At 37.3% G+C, this 12,074-nt stretch overlaps 1 protein-coding gene across 4 annotated transcripts in view; it reads right to left on the reverse strand.

Annotated features, from left to right (window-relative positions):
• The window catches only part of GDPD1 (glycerophosphodiester phosphodiesterase domain containing 1), a 53,782-nt gene that overhangs the window by 15,090 nt on the left and 26,618 nt on the right, over positions 1-12,074 (reverse strand). For all 4 annotated transcript variants that reach the window (XR_012008729.1, XM_072779749.1, XM_072779748.1 and 1 more), the window contains exons 3-4: positions 7,990-8,125; positions 5,144-5,189 (exon numbers count right to left, since the gene is read on the reverse strand). Coding sequence is in view for 3 of the 4 variants with exons in the window: in XM_072779749.1 (XP_072635850.1) it covers positions 5,144-5,189; positions 7,990-8,125 (182 nt within the window). In the remaining variant the exon portion in view is untranslated. The remainder of the gene's footprint in view (positions 1-5,143; positions 5,190-7,989; positions 8,126-12,074) is intronic.

Below are 12,074 nucleotides of genomic sequence, written 5' to 3' on the forward strand. Positions count from 1 at the left end.
AGGACTTTTCATCATTTTTTACCTTTCCTGAGGGTTAATTTTTTATTTTTCCTAATCTCTTTTGCCTTGAATCATTTACATAGTATGCTGTACACACTGCATAAGTATCATAAAATTCTCTCTCCCATCTGAAACTTCAATCCCACTACTATGTGAATAAAAAATAGTAAAAGATCCCTTATTTCATCTTTATTATACAAAGTGTATCAACACAGTAAATTAAAGCCATGTTAAAAAATATTTATAATACAGACTTATATGTAAAGACAGCATATAAATGAGAAAAGAAAAAAAAAAGGAAAAAAGTATTACTGTTTTGTCTGTTCTGTGTTCCATTCCTATTGCCTTTTTACTGCTTCTTGTAACTCGGATGGAGCTCTGGATCATTTTGACTGACTCTCAATCATTTGGCTCTGTCTCCTTGGCCACAGCACATGGACCATAACACTGTGAACATGAGGAGAGGTCTCCTGAAATCTTCAGCTGAATGGATGGTGTACTTTGATGTTGTCAGATGTTGTTTATGTGTAGAAGGTGTGTCTGAGAACAGAGCTAACATAAATGAAACTGGACCAAGAAAAAGAGATAGAGACTAATTACGGTGTAAGCAACTGAAATTAGTCATGTCTGAAGACCTAGAATCTCTAGACTTTTTTGTTAGAAGAACCAAATTCTTTTTTTTTTTTTAAGAACCAAAGTATCTAAAAAAATTTTTTTTAACTATCTTGAGATGGATTTCTAGCACTTATAACTGAGTTTAGACTTATTGTAGACTACTGAATTGAACAGTAAAAATTATGTAAATATCTAAAAATTTAACTTGTTTTTACCCATCCAGCACTCTTTCTTCCCTTGGAAGACTGCATCTCCCTTATTTTACATTGTTCTGACTGGGTTCTCAAAAACAGGACCCATTTCCCCTTTATTCTCATGGGGAGGTATATGCCCTAGGTCTGGCCCATTATAATAGCCCATCTCTTTGTCCACAGGGAATAGCTCAAGGATGGACACATGACCCATGCTGGGCCAATCAGTGTCTTTATCTAGAACTTTCCCTTGAAGCTTAAAGGGAAGATTGCTTTTTTTTTTTTTTTTTTTCTTTTTTTTTACCTTTGGGTCAATGTGCAGGCAGGATATGAATGAGTTGTCAGTGATCATGTTCCCTGCCATAAGGACAAAATCCATCTACACTGGAAGAGGGTAAGACCCAAAAGAAGCAGAACTATGGAATGAATAAAAAAGAGTCCCTTTTGTGCCCCTGGATCTAATAATGTTTAACCACAGATCCACCACTATTATAGACAGTTCATGATAAAATAAATCTGTTGTGGTTTTTTTTCCTCTTAAGCTAGTATAAACTAGTTTCTGTTACAATCTAAAAAGTCTGAACATGATATTCTAGTTCTGCACAGTTTAATATGGTAGCCACTAGCCACATAGAGCTATTAAAATTCAAATTAAATAAGACTAAAAATTCAGTCCCTGAGTTGGACGAGGCACATTTTCTAAGTGTTCAACAGTCACATGTGGTTATTGGCTATTGTAACTGACAGTGCAAATACAGAACATTTCTAGCACTACACTTCATTTAAACAGTGCTATTTTAGTTAAGTAAAAAAAATTGTTAGCTTGTTAAGTGTGGAAAAAATAATTTGGCAGTCAAAAGAATTGCTACAGACAAAGAATTACTCACACTCAGGTAAAATGTTTGCAAAAATCAACTTAGAAAAAAGTCAAACAGATAAAACTAACTTTGGAGCATTATACAATAAGGATAATACTGCATCTAATAGTGGGACAAACAAGGAAATTAAAGTTATACTAATAACTAAGAAAAAAAGCATGCTAAAGTAATGTGAAGATATTTACATTAGATGCCTCAGCCAGCATAGAATATAGAAAATCAGTTGAGGAAAGAAGTTTGTCCCCAGTATTGTTCTGGGCAGAAGTTAACCACCTGTGAAATACTACAAAAACGGAAATAGGAAAACAAGAGTGACAGGCAAGGAGTATGCCAGAGGATGTGTTAGGTAATAGAATGAGTGAAGTTACCTCTATAAATGTGCTAGAACTTGAAAACTGATCATTCTGATCAACTTTAGATTATCAGATTATGTATTTTCCATTTAAAGGCTACTTTTAAGTAAGCAGGATAGATAATAACCCTTTGGTTAATAAATTTTTATATTATTTCTTTATATTTATTTTTTAATGTAGCTTGTGGCACATCAAAGCACCTTAAAAAAAAACAATTATTTCAGTAAAATTATGAACCATAAAGCAAGAAGGGGCAGCCCCGGTGGCTCAGCGGTTTAGCGCAGCCTTCAGCCCAGGGTATGATCCTGGAGTCCTGGGACTGAGTCCCACATTGGGTTCCCAGCATGGAGCCTGCTTCTCCCTCTGCCTGTGTCTCTGCCTCTCTGTGTGTGTGTGTCTCTCATGAATAAATAAAAAGCAAGAGGGCTAAAATCTGTATTCCCCTGAAAGTTGGTAGTCTGTCTTTCTCTAGCATTTAAAGAAAAGTAAGCATGAGTTCTGAGCAGGGGAATTGGACACCCCCCCCCCCTATATATTAGCCTATAAACTTCACATTTAAGGTAAACTTCACATTTGAGGCAGAGTCTCAAGTTAATTGTGATATAAACTGAACACAGTGGCACCTAGGTGGCTCAGTGGTTGACCGTCTGCCTTTGGCTCTGGTTGTAATCTCGCTGTCCTGGTATGGAGTCCTGCATCAGGCTCCCTATAGAAGTCTGCTTCTCCCTCTGCCTATGTCTCTGCCTTTCCCTCTGTGTCTCTCCTGAATAAATAAATAAAATCTTAAAAAACAAACAAACAAACAAAAAACACCTATGGGCAGCCCCTGTGGTGCAGCGGTTTAGCGCCGCCTGCAGCCCAGGGTGCGATCCTGGAGACCCCGGATCAAGTCCCACATAAGGTTCCCTGCATGGAGCCTGCTTCTTCCTCTGCCTGTGTCTCTGCCTCTCTCTCTCTGTCTCTCATGAATAAATAAATAAAATATTAAAAAAAAAAACCTGAATGCAATATGAACAAAAATTATTTTTCTAGGTGTCTGAAACTTGAGAGTACATGGCATTGCTGTTAAGGCATTTGGAGAGGCTTGTTAGGGGTGCCTGGATAGCTCAGTCGGGAGAGCATGAGACTCTTGATCCCAGGGTCATGACTTCTAGTCCCATGTTGGGCATGGATCCTACTTAATTAAAAAAAAGAGAGAGAGACTCTTTAGATGGAGAGGCAGTAAGGTACAGCTGAACATTGGCCTGGTTAGAAGGAGACCTAGTTTCAAGTCCTAGCTCTGTCATTTATTTGTTGTATGACCTTAATCAAGTTAATTTACATCTGGGTGTAAAATGGGTGGTTCAGTGGGTTAGTGTCTGCCTTCAGCTTAGGTCACAATCTGAGGGTCTTGGGATCAAGCCCTGTGTTGGGCTCCCTGCACAGCAGGGAATCTGCTTCTTCCTTCCCTCTGCCCTTCCCCACTGCTTGTGCTCTGTCTTGTGTATACACTCTATTTCTCTCTCTCAAATAAATAAATAAAATCTTTTTAAAAGAAAGTTAATTTACATCCCTAGGCCTCAGTTTCCTTATCTAAAACACAAGGAGATATGGAATTACATGGCCTCAAAGGTCACTGCCTATTCAAAAGTTTTATGGCTTTATGACAAAGGTATATAAATAAAAACTTAAAAAAAAAAAAAAAAAGGGTGACCCCTGGGTGGCTCAGTGGTTGGGTGTCTGCCTTCGGCTCAGGTCTTGATCCCAGGATCTGGGATCAAGTCCCGCATCGAACTCCCTGTGAGGAGCCTGCTTCTCCCTCTGCCTATGTCTCTGCCTCTCTCTCAGTCTGTGTCTCTCATGAATAAATAAATAAAAATAAAAGAAATTAAATAAATTTTTAAAAAAGAAAGGAAGGTATAAACCTTAGAAAAAAATGAAAACATTTTATTCCTCCAAGGATCTTTTATTTTTTTGTGAGGCTTTGGCTTTGCTCTACAAGAGGAAAAATTAAACAAGAACAACAACAAAAAAATAAAACCCCCAAAGAACAACAACAACAAAAAACCCTTCACTTATGAAATGAAATATTTTTAATCTTCACAAATCTGCAATTGACACAAATATTATAATAGCTTGGCAAATATAATCCTGTTAATCATAAAAAATGAAAAAAATGTTTCTGCAAACCAATACAGCTTAATGATACTTACCTGGAAAGTAAAATCAAGAAAACTTCAGATCTAAACATCCTTTAGAAATAGCTAATTTAAACAATTTTCTGATTTTTATTTGGCTTTCTTAAGTCTTCCAGTCAAGGAGAAATTATATTGGCCGATTTTAAGTCTAGTTCACAGAGCAGTTACAGTTCTTTAGATCCTTGACATTTAACTAAGGTTTTAACTATATGCAAACCATACCACATCAAGGACCACACCATGTAGCATCTTGTAGTTCTACTGGGCTACGTTTGGATGATTCAAAACATGAGGCTGAATTGTGATTGTGGGACCCTATACTGGCTCAGCAACCTTTATCACCATGTTCCATTGTAACAAAGCTAACAAATGGGGCCAAGGAACACGTTCCTTTGTGAGAAATATTCCCTCAAAAGGGAGAAAACTGCTATGCTAGTGATTAAAAAGTGACAATGACCAGGAAATGGGTGGTTCATCTGAGTAACAGAATTCTCTCTAATAATTTAAGATAGGGAACAGTGAAATGATATAAACTCACGTGTTATAGAATCAGTAAGGATCTGAAAGGTGTCCTTCTAATGTCTTTTCATTTATTTTACTTATGATGGATTTTACTACAAGTTATAGTAATCTTCTAGAATTTGAAGCTTTAGAAATGCAAAGTAGCCCCAATAATGTCTAGGTTTCTTGTAATTAGTATTTAGGCTTAAATTAACTGTACATAAATTTAAATAGAATGAGCCAGTTAAATCTCTAGCCTTCATCTCAGGGTCAAGATTTCAGATTTGTAGGTCTGCGAGAGTAAGTATTGAGGGCAGTACTTTTAGCTGGAACTTCCTATCACATAAAAACACACATGTATATCTAATTCTCAGTGTAAATGAATACACTTTAATGTAAATGTATAAGCTGCAAATGGGAAATATTACCTCTTTGAAATGTGACATCCAGTTTGCCAAGGTAAGGTGGAAGTTCCTTTAAAAGATATGATTGAAAAAAGTTAACTCCCCAAAATTTAAAAGCATTTTAGTGTCTTACAGTAAGACAAAGATATGCTTCTTCAAAAAATAAAAGAATAAAAACATTAACTATGATTACCTATGTTTGCATAGGGCACTCTTTGGCAGAACATCCCAAACAGCAAATTAATTATATAACTACTTTCACATCTTACAAGAAAAAAAAATTTGCACTAATATGGACCTTTCTAATAATAATATATAAATACTTCCATAGACAAGCATCAAGAATAGACAATTTCTAAAAATGACTAACAATCATCCAGAAAAAAATCTTTAAACTCACAAATAATCAAATAAATGCTAACTAAAATTTAAATTTAGGGAATTTTTGTTTTAATACCCAATAATGGTAAGGGTATGGCAAAATGGGAATTCCTCAAATATCACATTTTAGAATTAAAAAAAATTTTACTATATTTTATTTTTTAATAATCTCTGTGAGCAACATGGGGCTTGAACTCATAACCCTGAGATCAAGAGTCACATGCTAAAAAAAATAAAATAAAATAAAATAAAAAAATAAAAAGAGTCACATGTTCTACCTACTGAGCCAGCCAGATGCCCCAGAGTTTTAGAACTCTTAAACACTTTTAGAAAGCAAGCTGGCAATTACAACTTTCAATGTATATTAAGATGCTATCATACTCCTAATCTTTTACCAAATAATTTCCCTGATGGGGGTTTACTTAGGGAAATAATTTTAAAAACAGAGATAACTTGCTTGCTTTGGTCACATATATATACTAAACTATGAGATAACTTTATTAGATACTTTTAATAAATATATTTATATGCGTGTCTTCATAAATATATGCTTATATCTTTTTTTTTATTTATGATAGGCACACAGTGAGAGAGAGAGGCACAGACACAGGCAGAGAGAGAAGCAGGCTCCATGCACCGGGAGCCCGATGTGGGATTCGATCCTGGGTCTCCAGGATCATGCCCTGGGCCAAAGGCAGGCGCCAAACCGCTGCGCCACCCAGGGATCCATATGCTTGTATCTTTTAAAAACTCTATATAAGGGATGCCCGGGGGTGGGGATGCCAGGGGGGCAATGCCTGGGGGGGATCCCTGGGTGGCTCCGCGGTTTAGCGCCTGCCTTTGGCCCAGGGCGTGATCCTGGAGTCCCGGGATCGAGTACCCCATCTGGCTTCCTGCATGGAGCCTGCTTCTCCCTCTGCCTGTGTCTCTGCCTCTGTCTCTGTCTCTCTCTCTCTGTGTCTCTCATGAATAAATTTCTTTTAAAACTATATATATATATATATATATATAAAAAAAAAAAAAAAGAATTTGGGGCAGCCCCGGTGGCCCAGCGGTTTAGCACCACCTTCAGCCCAGGGTGTGATCCTGGAGACACGGGATAGAGTCTCACACTGGGCTCCCTGCATGGAGCCTGCTTCTCCGTCTGCCTGTGTCTCTGCCTCTCTCTCTGTGTGTTTCTCGTGAATAAATAAATAAAATCTTTAAAAAAGAAAAGAAAAGAAAAATAAGCATGGAATCTGAAAAGGCTAAATCTCATACAATTCCAACTATAGACATTCTGGAAAAAGTAAAAGCGTGGAGAAAATAAAAAGATCAGTGGTTGCCAGGGGCTGGAGGGCAGCAAGGATGAAAAGGCAGAACACGGAGGGTTTTTAGGCAGTGAACCTATTATGCACAACACTATGACAGCTGATACCTCATTATACATTTTTTTTTCATCATTATACATTAAAAACAACATGCCATTATATGTTCAAGCCCATAGAATGTACAACATTAAGAATAAATTCTAATATCAGCTATGGATTTTGAGGTGATAATGATGTGTCAATATAGGTTCACAGATTTTATCAAATGCACCCCTCTGGTGCAGGATGTTGGTGGGGGAGGGGGCGGCTGTACCTGTGGAGGGTCAGAAGCTATGTGGAACTCTATACTTTCTGCTCAACTTTGCTATGACCTAGTAACCACTCTAAAAGTTGAAGTCTATTAAAAAAATTAAAAGCAGGGGCACCTGGGTGGCTCAGTTGGTCAAGGGTCTGATGCATGGTTTCAGCACAGGTCATGATCTCAGGGTCCTGGGATCAAGCCCCACATTGGGCTCTACAGGGAGTCTCCTTGAGGATTTTCTCTCTCTCTCCCTTTCTGCTCTCTCACTGTCTCTTGCATGCTCTCTCTCTTGTATGCTCTCTCTCACTGTCTCTCTCAAAAATAAATAAATCTTTAAAAAAAAAAAAAGCATGGAAAAATGTGTATCATGCCATAATGTTAAAGTGTTCAAAAACAATATATATATAATATCGAGTAGGATCACAACTATGCAAAAAACATACAGGGTACACATAAAGATAGAATTCTGTTAACATAGCTTTTCTTTAGGTGGTAAAGTAAAGCATTATTTTCCATCCATTTACCAGTCTTTACTATAATGGCAGTAAACCATTTAGTAAACTACTAAAATCAGGTTTCCTATACTTAAAGACTAAAATTAATTCATATATTTAATCTGAATCAAATAAATTGTAGCATACATCAAACAGGAAGCAAGTTGAACTCCAGTCATTTTATATTTGAAGACTTTGGTAATTTTGTTAAAATATTTATAAAAGTAAGTCTCCAAAGATGTATCCACAGATTTCTGTAGTGAGTATAAATCCTCACTGAAAGTTAGAATAGTTTTTAAAATTTTCTTTGGCATTCATTATTTTTAAAAATCTTATAGGCCCAAATATGTACTAGATATTAGTTTATTATACATTTTTACTTACACAGTACTTTAGATCAGAGATGTTTACATTGACCCCAGTTGATCTCTTTAGATTCTCATCATGTGACACTACAACTTGTTCATCTTTTGTGATATGGCAGTCCAGTTCCAGCATATCAGTTCCAATTGTAACTGCACTGAAGAAATGCAAGAAGAATAATGACATTCTGAAAGTTAAGTAAACTTAATTTACATTATATGCGTTAAATGTAAAAATCAGGAGTTACAAATAGCAAAAAATCTCATAACACTGATACTTCTCTATACTGTCATCTATTATAATATATTGATGTGAAAATATTCTAAACAGAATAAGAGAATCATGTTGCCCCTTTCCATAACCAGCTATCCATATTTCTGTCAACCCAATATAATAGAAAAAATACTGGATCAGAATTTAAAAAAGGTCTGGATACCAATTCCCACTTTGCTATGAACTTACTGTGTAACTATGGGCAAGTAAATGTCTTTCTCTAGGCCCACATTTTCACATCTAAAAAATGGTAGGATTAAAGAACAAGAAAATGGTGCCAATCTTTGTCACTTTAATTCAACATAGGATTAGAAATTCCAGCCAGAGCAGTTAAGCAAGAAAAAAAGGGAGCTGGGAATCCAAATTGGAAAAGAAGAAGTAAAATTCTCTCTGTTCACAGATGACATGATCTTGTATGTAGAAATCTTAAAGACTCTACCCACAAATAAAACTGCAAGAACTGGGATCCCTGGGTGGCTCAGCGGTTTGGCGCCTGCCTTTGGCTCAGGGCGCGATCCTGGAGACCCGGGATCAAGTCCCACGTCAGGCTCCCGGTGCATGGAGCCTGCTTCTCCCTCTGCCTGTGTCTCTGCCTCTCTCTCTCTGTGTGACTATCATAAATAAATAAAAAAAAAAAAAAAAAAAAAAACCTGGGATCCCTGGGTGGCGCAGCGGTTTAGCGCCTGCCTTTGGCCTGGGGCGCGATCCTGGAGACCCGGGATCGAATCCCACGTCAGGCTCCCGGTGCATGGAGCCTGCTTCTCCCTCTGCCTGTGTCTCTGCCTCTCTCCCTCTCTCACTGTGTGCCTATCATAAATAAATAAAAATTAAAAAAAAAAATAAAAAAAAAAACCTGCAAGAACTAATAAACTCACTAAAGCAGCAGAATATAAAAAATCAACACAGAAAAAAAAAAAATCAACACAGAGGGGCACCTGGATGGCTCAGTTGGCTGAGCTGGGTTCATGGTTTCGGGGTCCTGGGTTCAAGCCCTGCATTGGACTACCTGTTCAGTGGGGAGTCTGCTTCTCCCTGTCTCTCTACCCTGCTTGTGCTCTTTCTTTCTCAAATAAAATCTTAAAAAAGTCAACACACATAAATCAGTTACAATTCTATATATTACCAATGAATGATGTAAAAAGGGAAATAATAAAATCATAAAACAATCCACTTATAATAGCATCAAAAAGAATAAAAAATTGGGTGCCTGTATGGTTCAGTCAGTCAAGTGTCTGACTTTTGATTTTGGTTCAGGTCATGATCCCAGGGTGGTGAGATCAAGCTTCCTCTGCCCCTCCCCTCCCTAAAACAAAAACAAAAACAAAAACAAAATAACTTAGGAATTAACTTAGCCAAGGAAGTAACAAACTTGTACAATGAAAACTATAGAACATTGATGAAAGAAATTAAAGGAGACATACATAAATGGTCCCATGTTCATGGCTTACAACACTTAATATTATTAAGCTACACTGATCTACACATTCAATGCAATTCTTATCAAAATCCCAATGATTTTGCAAAATGTTTTTTACAAAAATAGAAAATTCCATCCTAGGAATGTCTGGGTGGCTCAGCGGTTGAGCATCTGCCTTTGGCTCAGGGTGTGATCCCAGGGTCCTGGGATCGAGTCCCACATTGGGCTCCCTGTGAGGAGCCTGCTTCTCCCTCTGCCTGTGTCTCTGCCTCTCTCTCTCTCCCTCTCTGTGTCTCTCATGAATAAATAAATAAAATCTTTAAAAATAAATAAATAACTAAATAAGAAAAGAAAAAGAAAATTCCATCCTAAAATGCCTGAAGGGCAGTTGGCTGGCTCATTCAGAAGACCATGTGACTTGAATTTGGGTTTGTGAGTTTGAGCCCCATATTGGGTATAGAGATTACTAAAAAAAAAAAAAAAAAAAAAAAAAAACTATAAAATGTATGTGAAATCTTAAGGAAACCCGAAGAGTCAAAACAATCTTGAAAAAGAACAACTAAGTAGGAAGATTCATACTTCCTAATTTCAATACTTACTATAAAGCTACCACAATCAAAAAAAAAAAAAAAAAAAAAAAAGCTACCACAATCAAAGAAATATGGTGTTGGCATAAAGACAGACATATAAATCAATGAAATAGAATATAAATCAATGAAATAGAATATAAATCAATGAAATAGAATAGAGAATCCAGAAATAAACCCTCTCATATACTATGTCAAATGATTTTCAACCATTCAATGGGGAAAGGACAATCTTTTCAACAAATGGTGCTGAGGAAACCAGATATCCAGATGTAGACGAATTAAGTTGGATTCTTACCTAACACCATATCAAAAAATAAACTAAAAATTGATCAAAGACCTAACCATAACATCTAAACTGAAAAAAAACTCTTAGAAGGCAACATATGAGAGAAGCTTCATCACACTGGATTTGGCAATTATTTCTTGGCTATGACACCAAAAACACAGGCAACAAAAGAAAAAAAAGACAAATTGTATTTCATCAAAATTAAAAGCTTTTGTGCATCAAGGGACATTAACAAAGTAAAAAGGCAATCCACAGAACGGGAGAAAATACATGCAAATCATCATGTGATAAAGGATTAATATCCACAGTATATAAAGAACCCCTAAAACTTAACAACAAAATAATCTGACAACAAAATAAGGAAACAAACAACAAAATAAGGAAAGGACTTGAATAGATGTTTCTCCGAAGAAGACATGACAAGAAGCACATGGAAAGATGATCAATATCACTAATCATTAGGGAAATCCAGTCAAACACAGTAAGAGGGGCACCTGACTGCTCAGCTGGAAGAGATGTGTGTGACTCTTGATCTTGGGGTTGTGAGTCTGAGCCCTACACTGGATATAGAGACTACAATAAATAAATAAATAAATAAATAAATAAATAAACAAACAAACAAACAAACAAACAAACAAATAAATAAATGGCAGCCTAGGTGGCTCAGTGGTTTGGCGCTGCCTTCAGCCCAGGGCCTGATCCTGGAGACCTGGGATCGAGTCTCACATCAGGCTCCCTGCATGGAGTCTACTTCTCCCTCTGCCTCTCTCTCTCTCTCTCTCTCTCTGTCTCTCATGAATAAATAAATAAAAATCTGGGCAGCCCTGGTGGCTCAGCGGTTTAGTGCCACCTTCGGTCCAGGGCATGATCCTGGAGACCCGGGATCAGGTCCCACGTTGGGCTCCCTGCATGGAGCCTGCTCCTCCCTCTGCCTGTGTGTCTGCCTCTCTCTCCCTCTGTATGTCTTTCATGAATGAATAAATAAAATCTTTATAAATAAATAAATATATACATCTTAAACAAATAAAAATAAATAAGTAAACAAACAAAGAAAACCACAGAAGACACTATTTCATACTCATTGGGGTGATTATTCTAAAAAAAACAAAAAGAAGAAGAAGAAGAAGGAAAGAAAAGAGAAAAAGAAAAAGTATTGGCCAGAATGTGGAGATACTGGAACCCTTGTGTATTGTTGGCAGGAATATAAAATGGCAGTTCCTCAAGAAAATTAAATATATGGGGCACCTGGGTGGCTCAGTGGTTGAGCATCTGCCTTTGGCTCAGGGTGTGATCCCAGGGGCCTGGGATGGAGTCCTATATCAGGCTCCCTGAGGAGTCTGCCTACGTCTCTGCCTATGTCTCTGCCTCTGTGTGTGTCTCTCATGAATAAATAAATATAATCTTAAAAAAAAAAAAAAAAAAAAAAAGAGGGCAGCCCGGGTGGCTCAGCGGTTTAGTGCCGCCTTCAGCTCAGGGTGTGTGATCCTGGAGACCCGGGATCAAGTCCCATGTCGGGCTCTCTGCGTGGAGCCTGTTTCTC

Source organism: Canis lupus, chromosome 16 (genome assembly GCF_048164855.1).
Source record: "Canis lupus baileyi chromosome 16, mCanLup2.hap1, whole genome shotgun sequence".
NCBI classification, from domain to species: domain Eukaryota; kingdom Metazoa; phylum Chordata; class Mammalia; order Carnivora; family Canidae; genus Canis; species Canis lupus.